At 41.0% G+C, this 27,545-nt stretch overlaps 1 protein-coding gene across 11 annotated transcripts in view; it reads right to left on the bottom strand.

Annotated features, from left to right (window-relative positions):
- sorcs2 (sortilin-related VPS10 domain containing receptor 2) overlaps positions 1 to 27,545 on the bottom strand; it is a 284,239-nt gene that overhangs the window by 139,810 nt on the left and 116,884 nt on the right. For all 11 annotated transcript variants that reach the window (XM_069518801.1, XM_069518795.1, XM_069518794.1 and 8 more), the window contains one exon: positions 9,488 to 9,587. In XM_069518801.1, the coding sequence (XP_069374902.1) occupies positions 9,488 to 9,587 (100 nt within the window). The remainder of the gene's footprint in view (positions 1 to 9,487; positions 9,588 to 27,545) is intronic.

A 27,545-nucleotide genomic window follows, 5' to 3' on the forward strand; every position in this document is an offset into this window, starting at 1 on the left:
GTATTTAGTGTCAATTTAGAGCCCATAACTTTACTCATAGGACATTCTTCGGTCAGACGCATTCACAACACAGAAATCTCTGGAGTGTTCAGGTCGGGGCAGGTGCAGCATGCAGGAGGAAGAAAGTAAAGTATAGGCCTTCTATCCGCTGTGGAAAATATCGACACCAGCTTCGGCTCTTATCACCAAAAGCTCTCAAATCTTTCCAAAATTACATCTTCGTTCGACATCTTTTTCAGTTTTACATCAACACGTCCACTCGCTGTGAATCCCCCGAATAGTCTCCTGCTGTATTAATACATGTGTTCATTCAGACACATGGACTCATTGGGACGCTATCCAGAGTTTTCATTCGGGGTCTGTTGAGAGAAACTGTCTACAACTGATTCAGACATATTCGTTCTCATAGACAGCCTATTTGGATAATTTCTGGGGATTATCCGGAGTTCGGTGCATTTCTGAAACCTGCTAAAGATAACAACTAGCTGGTAAACATAGTGGAACATTTAGCAGCTAAAGAGCCGGATATTTCCCTCAGGTGTACATTCTCCAGGTGCCCACGAACACAACTTTAAAATGAGTGCTAGCATTGCTAAGTGTGCTCAGGTTGTGACAGATTTTGGTTTGTGTTTTACTGCTTCTGTTGTCCTGCCCAGGGACCACTGTGGTTATCCAGGCTCTGGTCCAGAGAAGAGTTTACGGTCCTTGCTGGACAAACAAAGTAAACACCATGCCTAAATCACACCAGGCACCTTTTTTCTTTATTTATACTGTGGAAAGGAAAAAGTTGTAATATCAGCAAATGGAATATATGCTACTGCACATTAACTTAAAAATAAATCAACTTTTTCAACTCAATATGGTGTCGTTTACATATTGTGCTCCGCAACTTACTGCATTCTGTTTCAACCTGAAACACAATCTGTTAGACATATCCCAGAGATAAGATGGTAATCAAATGTAATTCCTATATGACTTGTCTGTCGTGATGGGTTTCCTGCTATGGCTAATACCTCTACATAGTCCCAGTCAGTAAGTAGGTCTAAACCATTGTCTGCTATTCTGTGTGTATTTTTCTCCTCTGATATAGAGAGAGCTGATAAGCTGTGAAGGAGACAGAGAGAGTGCAGAATCCAAAGTGTCATAAAAAACAAAATCTAAATCCACTATGACCTGGTGCCCGCTGCATCACATGGATCACGTCTTTCTTGTGCTGAGTCAATATCAACTAACTCTGACCCTTGGAACAAAAAACCTCTTCGAAAAACTCCATGAACCCTGGCAGCTGTCTTTTCTACTTCGTGTGTACTTTTGAGTAAAATCCAAAACTGAACATCTCTGTGACTCGCGATGAACTAAATTCTGTTGTGTGAGTCGCCTCCTGACTCTGACTGGGCGTCATGAACTAGCACCTGCCTTTCTGAAGCGTCAGTGAATCTTAGCAACTCAGAAGTAGAATGCTGTATGAGTGTGTGGGTGGACTGAAGCTCTGTAATGGAACCAAAAGTTCCCTGCAGCAAGTGTTGGCGCGAGCTTCTGTGGTCTAGCCTCGCTTCCAAATGTCCTCAGTTCACGGTTGCACAAAATTCTTATCAGCATATGCACAGGTCCCATATCAGTGCCTGAGAAGAGGGTAAAGGAAAGACAGCTTCTCTGCAGTACAGATGCCATTGCGGACGGAATGGAAGAAAGAGGGAGGAAGAGGAAACTATCTGGTTCTCGTGTGGCTGTGGTTTATCTGGCGTAGCTTTCAGCCCTGGAACATATATTTCCCCGTGACAAGCTGTGTTGAAAGGTCACTTTGCATTGCTTTTATTTTTGTTTCAACAAGGAAAACTTGATTCCCACAGCTGAACTCTGCTTGTAAGTGACACTACTAAGGGAGCCTTATTTTCCATCTGCAAGTGTTCTTTTATTCAGTCAGTTTCTCAAAAGAAGAGAATAATGAAACACTTGGTAAAACCCCTTGAAACTGAGAGCAAAGCGCGCCATTTACTTGTTTGTAAACCGACTGAATTATTGCCAGTTAATCAGACAGAAAGGAGCCAGAGTGGACATGTCATGGCTGTCATTGAAAGTGTCAGCAGCACTGAAATGAGCCTGAAATGGGGAGAGTAGCGTCAATGACAGGAGACTTCACAATAGAAGAGGAACAACAGAGACTCATCCTACATCAATTGCCCAACAATGACGTTGATGTGTGTTTGCAACACCTTTTTAATGCCACTTGAAATTACATTTTGAAAATAAAAAACTGACGATATACTTCTTCCGAGTAAACACATTAATGTTTGTTGCACTAACTTTAACTACCATGAGTACTTGCCATTTTCAAGCCACTTATTGTTAAACCTGGATTTACCCATGCTCATAAACTTGTGAGCAGACTGGCTAGACAGGCATTAGTATAATGATTCAACCAACAACTAACAGTCTGTCTGGCAGAGCAGAAAGTTTTCACAGTGACCTTTAGCAGTAACGTGCCTAAAATAATTAAGGCTGTTCCAATCTAATTTTAAGGCCTTGTATCTTTTCTCATCTGATCTTCCACTCGCTCTTATGGACAGGATTCAGCTACAGCAAAATCCAACAGCCAAACACACTGAATGGTGCCGATTGCATTGACAGGGGTGTGAAGTTACAGAAATGATAATTTCTACTGGACTTGGATAACAATTTTCAAGCAGACTATTTGAGATGTCAATTTCACACCATTCAACTCCCAATGCACTTTTGACTGAAGTTTGCGTCTTTTCACTGACCTAAACCTAAACCTTCTGCTTAACCAGACTCACGGTCTTTCATAAACCTCCACCCAGCGTTTTAGTCGCCCCACATTTTTTATAATCTTAAATAAAAACAGTCTTCTTGCCATGACGTTTGTTCCCTAATCTTCATCATGCAGCTGTTTTGTGCACAGGTCCTAGTTTTTAATTTATATTGGACCATTTCAAGTATGTTAATATTTGCAGAATTCTCCAATGTTAACTGTTATTACTTTTCTCTTCAATGGGTTGAATAGTATTGCTTTATACAACGCCTCCTCCAATGCTTGGATAAGATATTCTTTATTAGTCCGACTATGGGGAAATTTGCAGCAGCAAAGATGAAAGCAAAATAGAGACATCAGTTAAAAAAGTAATAAATCCAAAAGAAGTTTTGATTTAAGCAAACTGTACGCACTCTGGCAATCAAGTTCGATCAATTAGATCATTAATTTAATCTAGCGTAAACAAAATTGTATTAAAGTTATTTGAAGTATTTTTTCAAGATGTGATCATCCATAAAACTTTATAAATGGGTAGAAGGCAAAACAGCCTCCCCCCCTCTGCTTCTTCACTTCCATCTACTTTAGCTCATTTCCATTAGCAGAATGGCTTTTATTACTGCTTTTACCTTCATTTTGCTCATTATTACTTTGGAAGCCCACTATGGTGATAACGCTGGACAAAGGGGGTAGCTTTGCCTCAGAGAACATTATCCAGCTACCATTATAGTTTCCTCTTCTCACGGTGGAAAGCAGGGGACACGGTTGACAATCAGAGAGAGATCACAGACGGACAAACAGACAGCTATTTGACTGTCAATCACGGCAAAGAATAGGAGAGTCTTTTTGAAATTACAAAAATTGTTCTTCATCACAGGGATATTATAATGAGACCACATCTGAATATCTTGCATCTCAGTATGAAGCTCTTTGAACTGCCAATCACTTTAGCACTTTAGTCCGTCCAGTATTTCTTTTCCCATTGTTCTTCTTTTTGAAACCTTTTCAGTCATGTCTGTGTTAACATGTCTCCATCTCTTTTTCTTCACACTTGTTTTTTGTCTTTCTTCTTTTCCATCTCAGTGGATGACTAAAGGCATCTTCAGAAGTGTTGTTTTTTTCTTGCAGCAGAAGATACTGTTGCTCAGTAATGTTTACACATTGGTTGCACCAGAAACAGAATTTATTCACAAGGGTCTGGGCCTGACTTCTGAATTTTGAATAAAACAAATTGGGAAACACTGCAGGTGCAGACACATAAAAAGAAATCTGCGTTCACACTGTGAAAATGTGATGGACTTAATCACGCTTTTAAAACCACAACCTCTGGGAAAATGAGAGTACATGAAAGTTTTCTACACACCAGGCTTTACCCCAAACTTCAAAGTCGTAAAGCAGCTACATTAAGGCACTGCAACACAAGCTACGGCAAAGGAAGATGCCTTAAATTGGTATCTCCACTTTTAACACATCTCTCTATGTATGAAGAGAAAATTAAACTCTCCATCCACTAGAAGGGTTCTATCATCTGTGGTTAATGTATCTCTCTACTTGCAGCAATAGCTGTCTTTACTTTTTTAATTGAATATCAGGATGTTTCATATTTTAATTTTACAATTCTTCCTGCTGGGGATTGCAACCCACTGGAACTCTACTCATTTCTTGTGTCCTCTCTGCTCTGTATCCCTCCAGACGTGTCTTAATGTCTCAATAAAAGTATGATAGTGCTACTATAAACAAAAAGATATAACACTCCCATGCTTTTTTTTGCTGATATTTAAATGGAGTAACATCATAAAAAGTGCCCAATTTGAATATTAATGTTCCAGAATCACCTTGGAATATTTAACTGTGGGGACTCACATTTAATTATATACTCAAACACATCATAAAAACACCATCAACAGAGTGTAACTAATTATGGAGAGCTTCACTCTCAAGCACTGTCCAATCCGACCTCTTATATGGAGCTGAAAACGGCTCCGCAATTTGTAATCAAAATCTATTCTTCTCTTTAGTGGTATGAGGATGGGAACCATCAGCTGTACTCCTTGAGGAGATGCCATAATGACAAGTGGCTGAAGACATAATTCAGAACCCTCACTCAGAGGACGGTTTGCCTATGCTGCCCCCTGAGCTTGATGGTACTCCTCCAGGTGATGCCCTGCTGCTTTGAGAATTGCTGAGGTGGTGATGTTGCTGCAGTTTTATAAGCCATAGATGAGTCATGCTGCAGTGATGTAAGGAGGCAAGGTGCGAAAATAGGCATTTAGTAAGTGTATTAGTCATTAAAATAAGCTTTAATACCAGGAGGCTTAGTATCTAAATAGGGGATCAGATTTGGATAAGCCGTTAATGGACTAAGAAATGTCTTTGACTTTAAAATACACTTGAGCCCACTTGCACTGGATGCCAGCGATGATTCTACACAAATATGCTGTATTCATTTTCTACTCATCCTTTGCTAAAGGCTCCCAGCTGCACTATAACATAAAGTCAAGAACTGTCTTGTTTATTGGACCAAAGGTCTGTGTTTGGAGAGAAGGTAAACAATACTTCAGTTCAAAGATTTGTGGTTGCTGACTATGTAGTTAATTCCTCAGAGCACAGCAAGAGTCCGGGTCACAGGTTGCCAAGAGGACATCAAGGCCCCAGGGAGGGAGAGGAGGGAGGCGAGGTGGAAGGAAACAAGGACCAACGCTGAGCTGGGAGTCATCATTGCATGTTTTGGCAATGGACCAGAGAAAACAACATCCACACCCAGGGAGGCCCACATCCTTTCAGTGATGTTAGCGACCAATGGACTTAATATATTGTCTAAGACAAAGTTGTTATTAATTCTCCTACAAATCATTTCTGCAGTATTGTTTGTGCCATGACACATAAATGATCAAGCCTAAGTTCAAACATGCTTCAGCTACACCACCAGGAGCAGATTGCCCCAGTTTCTATCAGCATCACATTTGAGCACTAACTCTGTTTTCAGTCCAAGATAATGTTTGGTCTGTCTGGTTCAAATGACTTTGTGTACCACCCAACCCGGAGTATATGTACCACTTTATTGTTGGGAATCTCTTCTTTACCACACTGCCACACAAATTATTGCATTTTCAGTCACTGGTGCTTCACCATCAACACACACTGATTTAGTTCATGGATGAATAACTACAGTGGAAACAGCTTATAGTGATCGCGTTTGTCCTGGGCCAAATTGTTCACTATAAGTGGTTCATTTCTATGACTAAACTGCGTAGCTTCTGTGTGAGGGACTCAGCTGACGTCTCTGACCTGCTGCAAATTGAACATGACGTCACAATGTCAACACTGATCACCACATAACGATCAATATTTCAGGTCATCTGACACCCGCACAAACATCAGTCACGTGTGTCAACTCAGCCTAGGTAAAAACAACAATTTGTACGGCGCCGGAGGCAAAGAAGACAATGTATGGAGCCGGAGGAGGAGATGGCGGTGCGCTCGATTCAGTTGACACAGCGCGAATGATAGAGACACAGAGACGAGCAGTAAATTACTGACAGAGTCGCTAAAACCTGTAAAAATAACGTTTTTACAGTCCAAGCATGTTTGAAAAGACCCATATGAACCTGATCACTATAGCTAAATTATTCAAACAGCATTTGTAAACGGACGATTCTGTCCCAAGCTTTTTGATTTTTATAAATGGTTGATAACTGTCTGGTTTACACTGTAAATTTAGTAAGGAAGCATTTGTTCCAATTTCACTTTCAACATAATACTTGAACGTTCATTTAGGCTGCACACTGAGCTCTTAACTAGAAAACAGACTTGTGCAAACACTTGCCCCCTCTAGAGACTGAAAATTGCTGAGGGAAAGCGCGCTGAGCCTCCAGTCTCAAAGTTTATTTACGACTCTATTGGTGTTGAAGTGTGTCAAGGGTCCTTGGGAGCACTCTCTGCCAAAGGGTCTTGAGCGGATCCTTAATGGAGCTCTCAATGGAGTGATGGGTAGAGAGAAAGAGAGGGTGAGATTGTCTCCGTCTGAAGACTCACCTCTCTCTCTAATTGCCTCAAGTCCTATTGATTACCCAAGGCCCCTCACACCTTTCCGTGTGATCCCTTCACACTGAGTGTAATCCCCTCACAGAGCTTACAGACCTGCTTGTCTGCTGTTGTCCGATGTGATTAGCACAACTGATCAAAGTAAACCCACATATGTGTTTGTGGGTGTGTGGGGGTACCTTATAAACGTGATCACTCATTATTTGGATGCTGAAAAGACTGCGGTGAACACGGGCTACACGCTGATATTTAGTTATTTAGTCACATTAAACTCCAGTTCAGAAGGTGGAGGTAATGCACCTTTGCCAACCACCATAAAAAAAAAACTGAGAAAGAATATTGCGAGTTTCTGTGAGTTTTCAAGTTTGTCTGTAAAATTATTTCCTGCAAACGGCAAGTGTGGTCTGACATTCTGGCCAAATCATCCAGTGTGTGCGTTCTGAAGATTATAAAATTGAAAAATCTCATAAATCTGTCTTTGGTCTCCCACGTTTTTAAAAATCAGTCATGATTTGAAAACCCTCTAGTGTGCAGCAGCCCTTAGATGGATCAAAGTATTTGATGATCAACGGTGCACACACAAAATCTACATAAACCCACACTCACACCACCCACAGTCTTCCACGAGCGGAACACACAACTTCTCTTGCCACAACAGCAATGGCAGAAACAGGCGCATAGATGCCAGCAAGCAGCACTGAACCTGAGCTTCCTTCCAACCCGTACTGCAAGGCCTGGAGGTGTACTTAAGCAACAGTTTGATCCCAAGCTCGTATTACTGGACATCTTACTGTCACAACCCCTCCTCACTCTCTCTCCCTCTTTCTGTCCCTTAGGGAAATTAAGATGGCTCCCATTCCCATGCAATTAAAAGCTCTCATGCTGTCTATCCCTCTTCTATTCTCTCTCTCTCTCTCTGTGTGTGAGGGAGAGTGAAGAAGAAGAGATGGCAGATCCCTCACAGACTTGGAGTGGGGATTGGAGCAGAAACTGAGAAAAGTGACTACATCTAATCTCCCTCTATCTCTTCATCCATTGGAAGAACCCTGGACCCTGGCGATGATGCCTGCCAATTAGACAGGCTGCCGCGGTTGGCAGTCCAGTCGTTGCTCAGCTTAAGTCACCTACTGTACCTCTCTTTTGCTTTTCAAAATCCAATGGAGCTCAGAGGCTGCCTGCAGATCGAAGAGCTGCAAAGTGGGTGGGAGTTGTGCGTGTTGCCACAGGGTGTTGTATGAGAAATACCAATAGAATTGTGCATAAATACCACAAGATTGGCATAGATGACATTTAAGCTCAGCAAAATGTACATTACAGCACAAAAATGAAACATTACCAAAGGAAGGAGGTGTTTTAGACATTTACAGATTAAGCTGCTATGATAAATCATCTATCACTAGATGTAGAATCTATACGATGTCTTTCAAATTAAGTCTGATGGTTGTTGGTTTGACTTTTATATGCAATCATTCAAATGGAAACTGGTGCAGTCTAGGTGTTACTTTCAGCAGATTCATTGTGTGTGTCTTGGTCCTGCCCTGCTTGTTCATTCATTTTGCAGGATTCTGCAGCACACAGTTTACAAACAGTAATATTCAGTGCCAATGCGGGGGGTTGAGTATTTTTTATGTAGCACAGGTGAAACTGAGGATGTGGAGAAGCATGTACAGCTCTCATACAGAACACTGATGTTGCATCCTGTTATAAGCCAGCACGTTAATGTCTAATGTTCTTATGTCCTAACTACAACCTTTCCATCATCCCAAGTGTTTAAAGGGGCACTCCACCAATTTCAAACAGATGGTTTAGTTTATTTCTAATGAGGAGCACTATACTGCGGGTGAAACTGTTGTTTAATTTTTTCTGTGGCTCCAGAAAAAGTCTGAGCTGGAGAATAATAATAACCAAACTTTGTGCTTGATAAGACAAACCTTTAACAGCAAACTAATGTTAAAATCCAGGGTCATGAAGTCTGGAAAATGTGGGTGTTTACCAGGCAGCACGAGTCGAAAAAAAGATCCCCACAAGCTGCCTTGTTGGAACTTTTGGATCCAGGGTTTTTGAGAATGAAGGGGAACACACCAGGGTTTAAAGTCTTCGCAAGTCCTCTAAAGCGGCTATCAGAAATGCACTGAACTCTGCAGTTCCTCCGGAAAAGGTACATGTGTGAACGCAGATGTCTGAGTGAGACACTCTGCAGTCTCTGCAGACTTTGCATGATATTTTCACAGGAAAGCACAGGGAGTTACATTTTCCAGTGAGTAACCAAACCAGGAATCATCAGAACAACTAGCATTCACAAATCCTTTATCTCGGAGCTTTAATCTGTTCAAAGTGTCAATTTATCTCACTGAAAGGATAACTTCTTCTCACTTGCTTCAGCTATAGTTGAGCCTAGGTTTTGAATTTGGAGGAAATTACCCTTTTAACTCTTGTCTGTGATTGATGGACTGGATTGGGTACAGTTTGTGTCTCGCTGCTGGAGTTTCCTCTCTCCTTATGTCTTTAGTTCAAGTGGATCATACTTCTAATTTCTACCCTGCATGTCTGAGTAAATATTATTTTAGCTCTGACTTCTACAACACATGAGAGCAAAGCTTTAGTTTCCACTAAAAGAGAGTTTTAGAGAAAAAAAAACCCACAGACAGAATTTCAACCATCAATTTGTGCTCCTACCTTTTTCTTGTTGGTCGGGCAGATGTAGAAACTGGTCACCACAATGGTCGTCCCCGGCATCAGGTTGAGTTTGGTGTAGGTTGTGCCATAGTCAGTAGACCTGAAAAGCCAGCAGAAAGAAGAGTGGCATGAAGTCAGGAAATGTGTCTAACAGGGAGATATATCTGGCTGATTTCCTTTTTGCACTGGTCCCATGAATCGCACCATATCAACAGGGAAAAGGAGGATAGTAATGATTTGGAGAATATGATTTCTAAAAACACCTGCTGCACACACATTTTGTTCACAGTTCATTAGATTTTACAACTTTTCTTTGCTTCTATTTCACCAAAATGTTCTGTAACCTGTAAATTGAAATGACAGCAGCTCCATGAAGAAACTTCCCACTAACAGAAAGAGATTCTATCTTTAAAAAGCCTGGGAAAGGACAACCTGCTCCTTCTCTCAAACTGCCCTGAAGGCATTGTTTCAGCTCTCTGTTCACCATATTACCACTTTGTGGTCTGCGGTCTGAGCTCGGTGACAAATCAGAAATGGCTGGACAACCTGTCATTGCCACAACAATGCAAAAACAGCCTCAGGCTAGGAATGAAATACTGGCAAATCCCCAAATCTGTCAGCTTAAATAGCAGGTATGGAGTGCTACGTTTGTTTAAGATTGATAGCCAACCGCTGGATTGTTTCTGGAGTCCGACTCAGTGTCAGTCTCCATATCACTCAGCGAGCAATGTGAGGGCGATTGTTTGTGACAGATTTTGAGAAACAGTGCAGGTTTCAGCTCAGCAAACTTGACCTCTTATGGACAATTAATGTCTCAAATTCCTGTCAGTAGTACACAAAAGACAGACTACTCCAGGTAACATTCTTTTCAAACAAATAATGCAAGCAATGGGGATTAAGGCAACAAACACTGACTATGACAGATTGAGAAACTAAATTAAGGGATAAGTAGGGTGCATTTTGTTTTCATTGTGCAGTTTTTGACAACTTTCTTGGGCTAAATTTGGAAAGCAATCCAATGCTCACAGGAAGGTAACTGCTGCAGCATTTTGTCCAAGGTTGAGGGTTCAACCGGAGGGAGCCAGGAAGGAGAGGCCTTGATGAAAGAGAATGATAAGCTAGCACGTCTGGCTGGTTAAGAATGAGAGGATTTACTCCTTTTCGCAGTGGGACATCAACCATTGACAGACACACACACAATGAGACACGGACACACCCGAAGCCCTGCCAAGCCATTCAGCAATCAGCTCTCCCCGAGTGCTCGATACAGCTGGAGAAAATGGAGTGGCATAGCAGGGGTGAGCTATTTCCTTGCACAGAGCCGGCAAGAGTTTTCATCTTCATTGCCGGACTGGGTGGGGCGTTTCACCAGGATAACTTGGCGGACACAGATAGATCTGGCGCTGATGGCTGTGTTAACCGCCTCTTGGAAAGGGCCTTTAAGGCCTGCTGTATAGAGGTCCATTGAGAGGCTGGATCATCTGGGTGTAAGTGCACAAACCACTCAGAGCATTGGGATTCATTAGTTAGTTGTATTTCTGACTGTCAATTTCATATCCTTTTTTCTTTGACAAAAAAAATAAACTGATTATATTATAAATATTTGAACGAATTAAATGCGGTTTTGTTTGTGGCCTTGCATGACTGGTTTAGGACCGAAAAATTGTAAATGTAATAACACATTTTGCGAGTACAGGACAGTCTGCGGGATTCCTCTTCTTTTCCTATGCACCAGTCCACTAGATTTTTTTGAAGGCAGTAGCTTCTCAGGAGGAAGCAAATAATCCAAAAACTGAGCCCACCGTCAACATTAAATTGACTTTAGCCCCAAAATACAGAATGGCAGTTAAATATTGTCTGAGCAAGTAAATCTATGATTGATTGTCAAAATAAACTTAACACTGTAGTTGTTGAGTAAATAAATCATCAAATAATTTCCCTCTCAGTCAAAGCACGAAAGGTGAACATGTACCTTCACTTAATTGCTGTGCAACACATTAAACCAGTGGAGATCTCTGTTTGACACAGAAGTCTTCCTTCTATCACATATTCACACTCCTTCATTAGCAAGACTGTAATGACCGGCACGAGGTTGGAGCAGGCCTTTTGCCCAGAATCACATCGCAACACATGGATGCTATCTATCCACACCTCATGCCCTATCTCAGTCCTCCTCTGTCCTTGTTACCTCTACTACCACAGAGGTTGCTCCTTTAAATCCATATCGTGTAAAAGACTGAAGGAAGAATTCTGGAAAACTGAAGGACATGACAAAATACCCTGGTGGTTACATGTGTAAAAAATCTAAACAAATGATATCCAAAGCTTCTTTCTGTTTGTAAAGTAGCCACCAAACATACAAAAATCGTTTTCTGAAATAATCATTATCTGGGATCAAAAATGGAACAATCTCTCATATTAATGAACATGAGTTCTGTATATTTACTAAAATACTAACTTGATAATTGAGTATAAGCATCTATCAGACAACATGTGTTATTTGTGAAAAACAAACTGAAAGAAGTTGGAAAGTAGGGGGAAGGAGAAAGGGGGCAATGGAGAGACTTTTAACCACTAATAAGGGTAATTTGAGGTTTGGATAGGGGTTACAACAGAAAGTCAGCAGCCCCAGCACCTTATATGGAAAGAATAATGATGTAGAGTTAATAGGAGAACTCATTTTGCAATTCAGACCTTTAGATTAATAGACTGGTAGGGAGCTATTGTAGATTAATGAGGAATAATTACTTCGAAATAGAGTGGAGAACAGATGAGAGCGAGATGGCAGAGCAAGAGAGGGGAAAAAGGTTGGATGAAAAAGTTTAATCTATTGCACTCAATGTAGCCCTGAAATCTGAGTAAAATGTACTACATATACATGTAGTTAAATGGGGCATCAGAACACAGAAAATGAATGTCAATGTTGATATTACCAATCTACAGAAAATATTTGAATGAGTCCCTGTCATCCAAATTAAGGAAGGTATGTCCTGGAAAGCCTAGTGTCGAACAGCATAACTCCGATATGGTTGAAAAAACGTCTAATGTGTACATGCTTAAACAAGTTGCCAAAGACACACATCAATACAGTAGATAATGGTTGTGGAAAGGCATAACCCACTAGAATAGAGGCGTAATAAAAAAAGGGAGAGAAACGTGGACGAGTCTGCACATCTGAGTGGATGTGACAGAGACAGACACTGCAGGTAAAATTGTATTTTCCTGGATGCACTTGAGAAAACAGAGAAATGTGGAAACATTCTAAGGGTGGCGAAAGGTGCTGATACAGATTTAATGTTCTAATATGTCAAGGGCGCTCCCAGTACCTGATGCAGTGAGACAAACAGAGAATTCGAGCCAACGTGTGACTAGACAGAATTCAAACAAACACATTCAAACAGGGAAGAGAAAAGGGTAGAATCGATTTGGGGAAACACATTTCTAATAAATCTACCTGAAGATCTTCAACACTATAGTGATTGATATATTATGATTGACATGTGTATCCTTCAGGGCATGTCTCCCCTCATTGTGCAAACATGTCAAGAGGCATCTGCTGTCAAGAACTGCATTGTATACTGAGAGGGTCAAATGAAGCTGTTGGTAGACAAGCCAGAGGGTATAGGGGCTGAATGTGTCTTGACATGTCCAGGAAGCCAAACACTGAGGTAGACAGATGCTGTCAGCACGAATCAGGCCTGGACAGCCAGATGGCCAGACTGTTACCTCTGCAAAGAGATGCATACAGATGTCCCCGGGAAAACTGCTCGAAATTTGGGGCTAGTAAGCAAAGAGACCAGCACCTTCGACAAGACAGAGGATTGAGCTGTGTCTGCCTGTGGAGAATGTATCAGAGATTTCGATCATCCATGCAACATGCAGCACCGTCACACAGACACAAGGTTGGGGAAATCTGCAATGCATTGCAACACTGCCCTTCCACTGTCAAGAGTGATGAAGCATGAGGCAAACTTGCTTCCATGCCAGGGTATCACTCACTGGGGTTATTAGCTGCATCCCAAAAGATTTGTGCCAGCTTTTGTCCAGGGTGGGTTAAAGTTCAGGTCATAACAATCTAAGCTTTCCCATCTTTCTTTTGAAAGAGTGGGGAATTAGCCGAAGATGGAAGCTTTTGATTTATCACGGCAAAGGCAATTGCCATGGCTTGCGTTAAAAATTACTGCTGAGAGAGGGCTACCATTACAGCTGATTTACTGTGGTTAAAAGCAAGGCACCATAAATACCACCTGCTCTTTCAACAAGTGCAATCACATTTTATGCTTCAGAATGGTAAACGTAAGAAATAGAGTTTAATGACATAGCTCAAGGATAAGGTATGATGCTGAGAAAAGAAAGACAGGCGCCTCCATCTGCTTCACACATGGACAGGTCATCAATGCTGACCTCTTTCTGGCTCACGCTTTCCTTTAAAAATGACCATTCTGCTTGACTGCATCTGTTTTGTACAGACCAGACAGCCCCTCAGTGCCATCTATCTGTTTATTTCTCCTTCTTTTTACAGGATAGCAATGGTTACGGATGACAAAGCTCAGGGAGTCTCAGGTGTACCCTGGACAAACCTTTTACGGCCATCTGCTACAGCCTGATTACATCAGAGCCCAACTTTATTGAAGACAGAATGCCCTGCAGAATGATATAGAATGAATTCAACAGATCAACCACGTGTTGCCAACAGAGAAACTGCAGGAGAGTTGTAAAGCAACAAAAATATATTATTTGATAGAAAATGCTTGTTTTTAGTTGCTACTACAATGGCTGGACTGTCCTTTCAAGACATGTGTGTCCCTTAAGTGATCTGGTTGTGACAGTCACAAAGTCAGAACACAGATTTTAACACCAACTCCGGAAGTGTGAATGCCCCTCAGCTGTGAATGCCTCCAGAAAATGGCAGCTATGCAGAATGAGGTGTGAACTTGTTTCGATTGAAAAAGCAAAACGACAACTGGTGAACTTCTCTTGCACTTGGGATGACAGTAGAAGACGTGTCAGCCACACTGGTCACAACTCATGAAAGCGCATACGATTGTCAGTGCCTACATGAAGGTGTGATGGTTGACAGGCTCGTTACACAACTATAGACCAAAGAGGAACTGTTCACAGACCTCACCATGGACACTCGACCTACTTTCTACCAAAGAATAGTTTGAAAGATATTAGATGAGATATGCAAACCCTGATCTTCAAGTTGTTTGTGCCGGAAAAACCTGTCAAGGAAGGTGTCCAGATCAGCTACTACGAGTTCTTCTCATGGACCACTGAACTACTTGCCCCTTTTCTAGAGGTACCCCCAGGTACCGGGCAAAGGAGATTAACTTTATTCAACCTCACTCTAATTCTTCTGTTCATTACTCAACAGTCACGACCCATTGGCATATTAAAACCACAATCATCTGCACAGTGAAATATCACTAGATGTAGAATGAACATGTCATTTTGTTTAACTGGCATGAACTGATACTTTAAGTCCATGACTTTAAGTACACTGATACTTAAAGACTTCACTTAAGCAGTCCATTAATGTTAACATCAGAGACTATTATTGCTCACATTACATTGCTCATCAGCATTCCCCTTCCTTTCCCTCTCCCATCTGTCACTTCCTGGACAATTATAAAGCACACTTTGGACTTTGAGCTCAGCCTTTGCTTCGCTTTATCGAAGTGCCATTTGCAGTGCCAGAGGACCTTGAAGGCACCGTCATGTGTAATGCAGCAGAGAGGAACCAGGAGATAACATACTGTATTGTCCTGTACAGTAAAGAGAAGGAGACTTTGTAAGGGGTGGAATTGATCAGAGATGACAGTCGTGCATGAAGCTACTTGAGGGATCGGATTTGCTTATGCAGCAGTTGTTCAAACTATCATGCATGATGGAAGTATATGAGCTAATTTGCAAGAGAATAAAAAACCCTGACAGCATAGGGTGGGAAGATGTGGGCAACATTTTCTTCAGCTTAGTCACTGATTCCTAAGCAGCAAAATTAATTTACATCTGGAGGTGCCTCCTACACTACAAGTTGTCTGAGCGGGCAGTTAGCCAGGCTACAGTGATTCATGCTCGGTACCGGGACTTCACAGCAGTGGATAGTCTCTTGTAGTGCACAAACCCACTGGAGCATGGTTCTCTGTTGCCATTTGAGACAGTGCTTTTGGAAGTCTCCTCATTTTTTTCTATTCTTACAGAAAAAATACTATTATACTGTGTGAAAAGAGAAAAGGGTGAGCCAACGTTTTGAAATGTATCAGCATTGAAGAATTCAATGGGGTAGCTTTTCTGTTGGATAAATGTTGTATTTTACCACTGACCCCCTGTTTCCGAGGCTCTGATGTTGAGTCACTGGCATTTTCCTGTCTACCTCAATGACAATTTGTTTGTGTCCTTTTGACTAGAACAACTGAATCAAAAAGAAAAGATAAAAAGAGGTTGCTGTGGCCTCCAGCTCTCCCTCTGTGGACGACAGTCAGCCTGCTTTTGTCAAGGCAGGCTGTGCTAGCACATGGTGAAAGGCCATCATACCTCAGTCCCTTCAATGTCTACCTTCCTCGCTGTTGAATAATATTTGATAAATGACTCACTTTTCTTACATGGCTGAAACTTTGGGCCTCTACAGTTAATCTGTTTCCAATCAGAGGTCAGTGCTCCATATGTAAGCCAATATAAGTTCCAGATGCCTATAGTTAGCACACTGCATGGTTTCTCTTAAAAAATCTGCAGAGATGGTTCTGTTAAGGACACCCAAAAAAAGAAAAAGGAACATGTGCATATATAAAACACAGGAGAAATAACCACACTCCCTGGATCCCATTGACAACAAAATATGCCTCTCCCAGTGAGCATAATTAGGAAGCAAAAATGTAAAGTGAAATCCTTAAAGAGAATTCCATCCTGCTGCAGGCACACAATAAGGACCTCTGCGGAAAAAAAAGAAGTGTGCGTATTAATAATATCTGATTATCATGTTGTCCACATTCTAAATAAAGTCATGTTAGGTGTAGCCTCCATTTTTGTGGAAGCAGAGGGACAGAATGGGCCAGATGGGTGGAGGACCTGATAACTACAACAGCTACAATTAGGGCTGGGTATCGCCATTGATTTCTCAAATCGATTTGGGTGCGATTCATGAAGTCTCTATTCGATCCGATTTAATATCGATTCAGTTAGGGCTATTTCATTGTACAATACCAATTTAGCTTGGATATGAAGGACCTTTTCAGAGAACAAAAGCTGTAAACTGCAAACTTGCTGCATATTAAAATTCTTTTTTAACACATTTTCTTGGATGATAATTTGTCGCAGAAATTATATTATTGTCCCCATTTAGAGACCCTTTCATACCACTTAAAAAATGATAATATTATAGCATAATAATAATTCTTTCAAAGAGCAATGAATTTTTAAGAATATTCAGTCTCACATTTGAATTAAACATTTTAAAATTAAAATAAAACATAATTAAAATAAACAACACACTGTCCTGGCTGTGTACGTCACATGCTTTGTGTGGCAGGTGAACTGAGTTATCAGGTCCCAATAACTTGATTGGTGTTTATTGGTAAAGTGAGTACAGGTCAACAGGAGCGCGGAGGGAGGACACAGGAAACCACCGTACACACCAGCCGCCTGCTTCTACCCTGATCCTGAAGACCATTAACAAAAGCTTTTTGCAAGCACTGCATACACGCAGATTGTGAAGGTTGCCTGCATCATGTTTCACAAAAGATCTTTAAAGAAAAATTGTGGGTACCTAATCTTGAGCTGGTGCCAAACAGTTCTACTGAAAAATGTCTGGTGCCACTGTCAGTGAACTAGCAGCGGCACTGCGCCATAAGAGTCTTAGTCCAAAAATGATATCCTGACTATTGAAAAAAAAAAAAAAAAAAGAGAGAGAGAGAGAGAAAAAGAAGCAACAGAAAAATGTGTGTGCGGAAATGTGGACTGGCTGTCTGAAGGAGCCAGCTGTATTATTGCTCCACATTGGCACCAATCCAGGTGAAGAAGGGGTATGATTGGACTAATACTTACAGTCCTCAGATCCCTTATAGATTAAGTTTTTGGCCAGGTCCAACTTGGATCCAGACATTCTGGAATAGTGTTCTTAAAACCCATGTTTTTGTGCAGCTTTTCAGTTTCTAGCAGGGTAAGTTTGGTTTGTCAGTTGGTCCACAACTTTGACCCAGATAAAATAATCTCAGCAAATACAGGATGAATTGCAATGAAAATTTCTCCTAAAAAATTGCTAAATGATTCTCAGAAGATGAAAGCTACATATTATTTAGCAAATGTTGGCATTTAATCACATCACAGTAAGATGGGAAACATGGACATATGGACCTAAACATACCTTGTTCACAGGAGCATAGTCAGTACAAGCATGTTAGCCTATGCTGATAGCCCCACAGTGCCCATGTATGGCCTCATGAGGTCACTAGCATGACTACAAACACAAACACTTTCTTCAACATTCTTGTTGAAGCAGTGTTGGCATGGTGTCACATTTGTATACTGTATGAGTTTGACACATGTCAAATAAAAAAATATACATGCTGTGTAGTAATAAAAACTCATACTGCATTTATTTGTGTATTTCTAAAGTAGTTTTGCACAGCTTAAAGAAAAAGAATATGGACTTGTATCCCTGCCATACTATCCTAGTGGCCTTTTTGAAGTTTATCAACATGCAAAATCCAGTTGAGCACACACAGTATATGATAAAATATCAAGTCTGTCCTGCAGAGACTCTCTCCTGTGCAACCCTTAATTTCCTAACTGAAATAAGTTTTCAAATTTACATGTTATTAAAAAACAGGTTACTCTTGTGGAAAGCTGACAATTAAATACATGCAAACCCACTGACTGAAATGTGAGCATTGTAAAGAAGTAGCGATTATAGCATCGAGTTTTGTGACAAGTCCACTTAGCAGTTCCACTTATCTTTCCCCCTCACTCCCCCTCTTTCTCCCGACTGAGATTAAATACTTCTCACAAGCATCCCCTCCGTCTTCTTGCTCTAATGTGGTTAAGCTCTGACTCAACCACTTCTGCTGACTGGACTTGTCTCAGTAGAGACACCAAAGGCACCATAAAACACCCCACCCATCCACTGCTTCTCAGTAGTACCCACCCTCCATGCACCCATGTCCCAACTGAATAGAAGGAGGTAGGGCAGTAAATGGGGACATTTATCTGGATGTCGTCCCGATCAGTACTCTTGGGGACATGTTCCCTGAAGGGCACGCTCTGCCACACTCCACACGAAGAATTGGTGAATTTGTGAGCAGTTGAATCTGTGAGGTTTGACTTAGATCTCGTGTTTGACGTGTCAGAGTGAACTGAAATGAGCGGATAAAAAGGAGTAAATCCACTGACTGAACTTGACTGTGAATTCTTTAACAGGCAGCCTTGTTCACAGCCAGGGCGGTCGAGCCTGTTCTCTCTCTGCTGTTTCAATCAATCTATTCAACAAATGATCATAACACCCGCACTACACTTTGTTTCATTTCTCCATAACCACACTAAGGCCGGATGCACAACAGAAAAAGTACAAAGGCAACAGCATGCTCTCCAGCTTAATGCTTTTAATGGAAAAGATTTTTCCGTTTTTTTTTTCTCAGGCGGTTAGAAAGTGCTCATCACTCTTAGCCCAAAAAGCCAATTACTGATCTCATATAGATGATTAAAAGAGACAAAATTCTCATATATTAGAGCTATATCCAATGAATTCAGCAATTAGACCACCGCAGAGAAAGATCAGGGTTTCACCATTCTTGCTTTTGGATGTTTTGAGCTTAATGGTGAGAAAATGATAATGAAAGCCTGGAATTTCATTCATGGGTCAAAAACTGTTTTAATTATAAATGCATGCTTCAAAATGGTTGCCAATAAATAAAGCTACCTTTTACATGTCCCTGAAAGTGTAATTTTTGATTGATATGAGGACCACATTGGTCAAATTTCTACAAACATTTCCCACTGTCATGCTGCAAATGAAGCAGTTCTGCTAATTTTACAAATGAAAATACTAAAGAACAAACTCTACTGTTCAGGATTCACAGCTTTTCTGTTGTATTTAATCTAAAGGTTTCATATTATTGATTTTAGAAAATGACAGTAAGTTGCAGTCCTAGTACCAATTGTTTGAGATTTCACTGAAGTGGCCGTAACATTGCATGTGCAATGACACATACAAGTAAAAGTAAAAGATTCATTTCCATGTAATTGTAAGAGGCAGGAAGGAGATAGTTCACACTTCATCTGGAAAGTAGGCAGAGTTTAATTAAAACGAACCGATTTGAATCTCTATTCATCACCTGATATCCCTCTAAGGCTCCTGACATCAAAGACCAGCAGGATAGTCTCACCTGTTGGCGCGGCCTCATGCTGGGAGCACGCTTGCTAACTGCCGTAGGGGATCACCCCAGAAAGGCTAACGCTGCAGCCTTGCTTGCAATGATCAAGAGCACACACTGTACGTATAAAGACAATGACATGAAGGACATGAGAAAGTTGCCTTTGATATGCTGAGGTCTTGTGCTGTATGTAAAACATCTGACCTTTCACTAATTAGTTGGATACGAGGCCATGCTTTGTGGGGGATCAGCAGGTTTTATTTTTCTATGGATTCAGAGAACAACTAAATCATTTAATTATTTATTTTAAACACTAATGAAAGAATGGTGGGCCTTCTTCCCATGATGAATCTGATCATTGTTTGTGGTAATTAAACCACTATGCCTATCTGTCCCCTTTCCCCCTTTCTTTTTTTAATCCCACCATTTTGACCTTTCGCCCCCAAAAGGAGAAGCCTGACAGGGTTGTCTGACGCCCACACGTGCCTGGATGTCAGAGGTCATCCCTCATGGGAGGGGGGTCTGTGCCAATGTCAGGCAACCCGAAGACAAACCAATTCGTCAAAGTAACCGACTCTGACAAGACCCACAGACTAATCAAGCATTAGTGATTGCTGTTGGTTTGGCTGTCGATAAATCTGCAGTATTGATGTATAGTACATTCAGACATATGGCTGTTAAAATCACAACCCTAATCATGTAAGTCATAAACTGTGAAAAAGTATCCGATTTTCTTGGACTACTAAAGCAGCCCTGGTTTTAACTTGATATTGGTGAAATGGGATATGAATCCATCTTTTCATCTCTCTCTTGTTAAGAAATCAAATATGTGGATTCCCCATAATCAACCATTTCCTTAAAAGTAAAGCTCTACATTTTATAAGTTAAAAAGAAATAGCTTTAGATGTGCATAAGTTAGTTTCTACAAAATCTACAGTGGTTGCAGCAACATCAAAAGAATTTGGATTATAGTACAAACAGCCCAGCTCTCTTCACACGCTGGACGCATTTCAGTTAGCTTCCTTCACATGCAGAGAGAAAGTGAAGAGGGAGAGCGAGGCACGCTGGTTTCAGTAAGTGGGCTGATAACACAGCGAGAAGCAAGCACTTTCCCAGGGGGCTGAGCGAGCACACTGCAGCGCCTTCACATCTCCTAATCTTCTGTCACCCCCTAAGACACACACCAACACACACAGCTTGTCCACAGTGCATTGGCTTGGCCAGGTTTAGCTGTTCTACATTATCAGCTCCTTTTCAGAAGTCTTTTATTTCAGATGTCTGTTATAATAAATCGCATTTATCAATTGACACAGTACTAGACCGTCCCAAGTATTGTGATTTGATCTGGTTCATCTCAGGTTCGCCTGAGTATTTAACTCCCACCTGATATCTGGGCTTTGAGTCGGCAAAAGTAAACCTGTCTGAGGCTATAAAAGCTAACATGCATCACTGTGAAGGACATCCACCTTTTAATAAATAAAATGCAACCGAGATGGCTCACAAATGTCTAAATGCCACACTGCAATGAATGTGTTTACAGGCCTATAAAGCAATCCTTACTCATGGGGTAATCTTTATTGCGGGCGCCTGTGTTCAGCGACAGCAGATCATGTAGTTCTGAGAGCGCTATCCACTAACCCCTACTATTAATATCTGCACTGAGCACGAAGCAAGAGGAGACGCCATTAAAACACTGCTGGAAGGATTTGACCCAAAGTAAGCAGGGGCGCTGGTGGAGGCAGGAGCCTTCCAGCAGAGATATGTGTGGGAAAACGGTTCAAAAGAAAGTCATTGTAGTGGAGTGAGACTGGAGAGGACGAGCTCATCCTCATGTCGAGGCATTTGTGTGGGAAGCCGAGGGAAAGTCTCATATCATTTACTTTATTTTGACATTCGGGGGTCTATGACGTAAGACTTGCCTCATTCTGCTCATGCAACAGTGACATTGATTTTTAATTTGAAAAAAGATCTATGGAAATGTATTTCAGAAATTGAACCAACGTCAAGTTATATATCCTTGGAGAGCACCATGGATTTTTGCTTTGAATAGAATCACATTTTTCTAACTCTGTGTCTCTCTGCTCCTCCATCCTCACATGTCCACAACGCTAATTCATCTGCCTTCATTAGGACATTGTCAGCACATTCAACCACAATCTGTATTCTCAATGTATGTGGTCAGATGGGATTAGATCAGAATGAGAATTACGATACGTTACCTCATCGTTATGCATCCTGCAAACAGCTGTGTTTGATGCAAAATGCACATGCTGTCTGGACCGAGGTTTGTACGACAGGTGACAGTGGAACTGCTTTTTTCCACAGTGCAACAAAAATCAGCGGAAAGTTCCTTGTAGGAGCTTTACGATTATGCTTGGTTAAAGTACATGTTAATATTTGGGGACGATTTTGGTCGGAGGAAACAGGTAGGGTTGGGCAATTGGACCAATATACTATCTATCAGCAATTGGCTGAGTCCACCGTCCATTGTCTTTTTTTTGTTAGGGGGGCGTCATTCGGGCAATTTGTCATTTTATTTTGCTAATATAATATAATTAATTCAACTGTTAAAATTAACTTAATAAATGACACTTATCATTTATTATATTAAAATATATATATATATATTAATTCATGAAGTCCATTCTGATTCCTCTCTCTCTCTCTATCTCTCTCTCTCGCACTAAATGCAGACACACAACAACACAGACTCAACTGACGTCTTTGACCTACCACAGTTCTAAATTAGATGTGTTTGTAGTCACCGCCACAATATCATATTCATGATAAATATTGATCAATACTGCACTCCCTCTCTTCTTCTCCCTCTCTAACTCATGCTGACAAACAGACACACATCAACACACACAAAAACACTGTGTCATCACACATGTGTCAGACTAGGAAAAAACCACATCATTTTGTTTTCATGAACATGAAGTTAGATCCGATCACAAGTGGTCACAGCCCTTCCATAAGGGCACTCACTGATACTGGCTTCGACAAAGGCGATTATATTTTCAATCTGCAGTTTTAATGGTTAAATGAACAGATAGAACTCTTCATTGAAAATGTGTGGGTGGATATTGCAACACGTCTAATGACTCTGAGCTCTGTTCTCAAGTTTATGATCAATTTTAAAGTTCTATAACATGCAATTCAAATATTTACATTCATTACATTACAATACATACATATTTGCATTCACCTTCGCTTTCTACAGTATCTGTAAAGTTAAGAAACTTGGGACAAAGGTGGAAATCTGTGATGGAGTTGTACTTAAATACCACACTTTGCCACACAATTTTTTTGGGCCTTAAGACCTCAAGTGATACAGCATGAGGTAGAAAAATCCTTCATCATCCTCTGATTGAACAGTTCATAGAAACACTGGGACCACGACCTGTGATGACTGGGAACCACTGATCTACTTAAACTGATTTGACAAATGAGCCCACAGTCTAATTAGCCTATGGATTTGATTTACAACATTCCAGCTGTTGCGGTTGCTCTCTCACGTCTGCTGCCTTCCAGCAGTTAACGGGTTTTTTACTGTCTCTGTGTCATTTCCATTCAGTTGCTGCACCGTGATGAAATCAATCACTGCACGTCAAGCACAAACAGCTGTAACACGAGTTGGTCTATAAATTATTCCTACACATCATTAGAAGTTTTCATCAAGGAATGAATTATTACATAATCAGTATAGAGGACACTAATAGTCTCCTTTAACTCTTTAAGAACGTAGCTTATATTTTTAGAAGGAGAATGCTGGTGAACTGAGTTGTTTGCTTGGACAGTACATCACAGTTCCTCCATAAACACAAACTCTAAGGCAACAAAAGACGTCTCACATCAGTTACAGCCCACCGACAGCTGATCTACTGGATGTGAATTTAGATGAACACTGAATGGGAAGGATGTGTGATGGTACAAAAGTGGCTTTATGTATTAGTGTTTTGTTGTGTCACATCTATGTCTTTTAATATGTCAACTTAAGATGTGGATAAATGATGCAGAGGGAGGGATATGTGATGTTTGCTAATGGGCAATGGTGGAGGAAGTATTAGTTATGATGGTTAAGGTTGGGTAAGGGACAAAGGAACACATTATGACAATGATATATGTTCTATTTGAAATCTGAACCATCTGAGAAAGTAAGTACTTGCTTTTAAATATATTTTCATGTAAAAGTACTTGTTTAGCCTATTCCCTGATACATTCTGGGTGTTTTGGCGGTGGCCCCTTCCAAATGCTTTGAAGCTGCTGTTGAAAGAGTTGGGCTCCGATGCTACCAGACGCTCTGATTGGACCAGTGGACCAATTCCCCCCTCGTTTTTGATCACTTTCCAAATATAGAAAACAATGTGAATATAATGTGGTGCATTGTAAAAAAAATATAGTGGAGTAGAAAGTAGAGATATTGCTGATGTGTAGAGGAGTAAAAGTGAAAAGTACTCAATAATAAATCTACTGATAAAATGATTAAATGTACTTTGCTACATCGCCATCACTGCTATTGGAGTATGATATCCATTGTATGGTTACGTCAATTTTCTAGAACATTTTTTATTCATCTCTTTCAGCTCTTTTCTGTATAAAATCCCCCTTTTTTCCACACATGGAGGAAAATGCTTCAACCCTGCTTTGTTCTTCTCTTCATAAGTGGAGCTGTCCGTGGTGCTGAAACTTTTCCAGCACTGCCTCCATTCTGACTGAGGAACCTGTCGACAACATCTGTGCACACAGGAATCATTTCTCTGTTTTATCACCTTCCTTGCTCATTGTTGTGGGAAATGTTCACAGAAAGCACAATCGGATTTAAATGTGCCCGCGTTTGCTCGACCTTGGCTAAATGTGCTGCTGCTGTTCCCCCAAATGTAGCTGGTCATCTCATTTGGGTAATTGCATTTAAAAGCACACTTGCCTCCTCATCAGCCGAGTAGAAATATAATGCCTGAATTTGCAGACGGCAAGGTTTTTAAGGCGTGAAGTAATAAGGTAAGAGAGTTGTTGGCACAACATCAAAAGTGACATCAGCTGATAGGAAAAGATGCATCTGTCCTGGGAGCCATAAAAAAATACACGAAGGGGCTAAATAGAGCTGTGTATGTCAAACTACGCTGGCAATAAGAAGATGAGATCAAAAGTTTCAAGACACAGAGATGAAAGTAACCAAGGTGAGCGGATCATCAAAGGGCAGGATGGGATACAGGGCCCACAGGGAAAAGCTCAAGTGAGACAGAGAGAGCGATGAAGAGGTTTTGAGGAAGTAAGTGTGGGCAGGGAGGTCAAACAAAGTATGACTGCACTGCACCACTGTGTGCATGCATGCACACACATTTGTCACCACAACACAATCTGCAGTCAGCCTGTTAACATCTGACAAATAAAGGAACTGGCACAGTCCCTCTTCTTACCTCTGCCAAGGAAGTAATGTTGTAATGTTTGCTTGTTTGTAAGCATGATAACACAAAGACAGCAGAATGGATTTATATTCTCTTTGAATGCATGCTGAGAACGAAAATTGACCCAGCACTGAAATTAAGTGTCTCAACATCTACGAGAATCAACTAGGCAATCGTTAAATAATACCAAGACCTCTCAAAGGTCGAGATACTACTTGGTTCTGTCTTATTTACACACATTCACATTATTGCAGGTTCCTTTGCCCAAAGCAAAGTAAGAATGAGAAGTCACACAAAATACTTAACTTCAGTTATAAATGTTTCTTTTTTCATTAGAGACTCAAGGATGTTCCAATCACCTAAGAGGAAAGTCTCAAGTTCATAAAGAATTGATCCAAAGAAAATCACATTGTTCATTTATTAACAAGCATCCTTTATTTAATGTGACGGGTCCTGTCTGCTCTTCTCTATGCCTCATTGAGACACCACTCACCCCCACAGCAATTTACAACCACCGATGGCACTGTTAACCTCTACACAAACACACACACACACACACACACACACACACACACACACACACACATCTGACTTCTCCCTGTACAGCCGACTGTAAATAAGCCAATTAATGCATTTATGGGTGCCTGCGGGAAACAGACAGTCAGGACCACCTGTGAATTTGTAGAGAAAGAGAGAGAGAGAGAGACAGTGTTGGGACACAAATACCCACGGGAATGAACAGATGTACTTGTCTGTGAAGTAGAAGACTAGCGCTTGTTTCCAGACACACATACAGAATGGATGGGGGGGTTGATGTTTCAGTAATAAAAGCCCCTAACTGGTGGAGTCGAGGCGAAGTGGGAATTAGCTGACAGTGTCTGTTGTTTTTGTAGGTGTTTGTGTGTGTGTGTGTGTGTGTGTGTGTGTGGTGGGGAGGCAAGTCTGAGTTTCACAGTCAGAGTTAGGGTAATATTTTGGGTTTGGTATTGGTTATGATGGTTAGATAAGGGACAAAAGAACACATTATGACAATGACATTCCATATTTGAACTCTTGATGTTACATCAAGCCACAGGAAGCAGCTGTTTGCGAATGGAGTGCATGTACATGTGTCAGTTTACAACTTTATGTCCTATACTACCTAAACTCAAACCCAGGGTACGTGTCATCAAGCAGTTGGGGAGTGCTGTGGATGTTGACGTTGCAAATTGCCTTGAAAAGTCTAGAAGCCCTAACACCCCCCCTCAGACTCTGTTAGACACCCTTCTCAGGATGAACCCCAATCTGAAAGGGAATATCTCCCATATTTTTAATGCAATAGACGCCATCACTTCAGTTTTCCCACAACACACAAAACATCTGTGGGAACAGGATCTAGGGCTCAATTTTGAAGAAGATCAGTGGGAAAATATCCTTGAGTTGGTCCACAAATCTTCTGTCTGTGCCCGACATGGGCTGATTCAATGTAAACTTATACACAGGACTTACTACACCAATCATAGACTGTCTAAATTCTATCCCAATGTAGCTGACACTTGCAATAGATGCAACCAGTCCCCCGCCGATCTCATACACATGTTTTGGTCATGTCCAAAGCTTTCAGAGTTCTGGTCCAAAATTTTTGATACCCTTCAAACTGCTTACCATTTTGTGGCTGACCCTCATCCCCTCCCTGCCCTCTTTGGTATCCCACACGCCAACATGCTGACCGCTGAGGCACGACATTCTATGGCCTTTTGCACTTTGTTGGCTAGGCGCTTAATTTTGTTGAACTGGAAGCACAACTTGCCCCCATCCTATACTCGATGGGTTAAAGAGGTTCTGTACAACTTAAAGTTGGAGAGACTAAGGTTTTCCCTCAAGGGCTCTCTGAGGAAATTTGATCAAATCTGGAACCCCTTGTTGTTTATCATAGACTCATTAGACATAACACCTGAGGAGTCTGATGTCTGAGTTCTGCTCTTCACTGAAACTTACAATTATTCTTTAGTTTACTCAATCTGTGTTTTATTATATCTTATTTTTTTTTCTCTCTTTCCCTCTCTTTTCTCTTTTTTGTTTATTTATTTATTTATTTATTTATTTTATTTTTATTTTTTTTTTTACTTTTTTACTTTTCTCTTTTTTTTTTTCACTTCACCTAGAGACAGGTAGGGGTGGGACCTCTACAGGGGTATGAGGTGTGGGTGGGTGCGTGGGAGGGGGGGTGGGGGGTACTGTAAATTGTAAAACTGGGAAAAATGTGAGCATTGTTTAGTATCTCTTTTATGTCTTCAATTTGTA

Source organism: Paralichthys olivaceus, chromosome 22 (assembly GCF_024713975.1).
Source record: "Paralichthys olivaceus isolate ysfri-2021 chromosome 22, ASM2471397v2, whole genome shotgun sequence".
NCBI classification, from domain to species: domain Eukaryota; kingdom Metazoa; phylum Chordata; class Actinopteri; order Pleuronectiformes; family Paralichthyidae; genus Paralichthys; species Paralichthys olivaceus.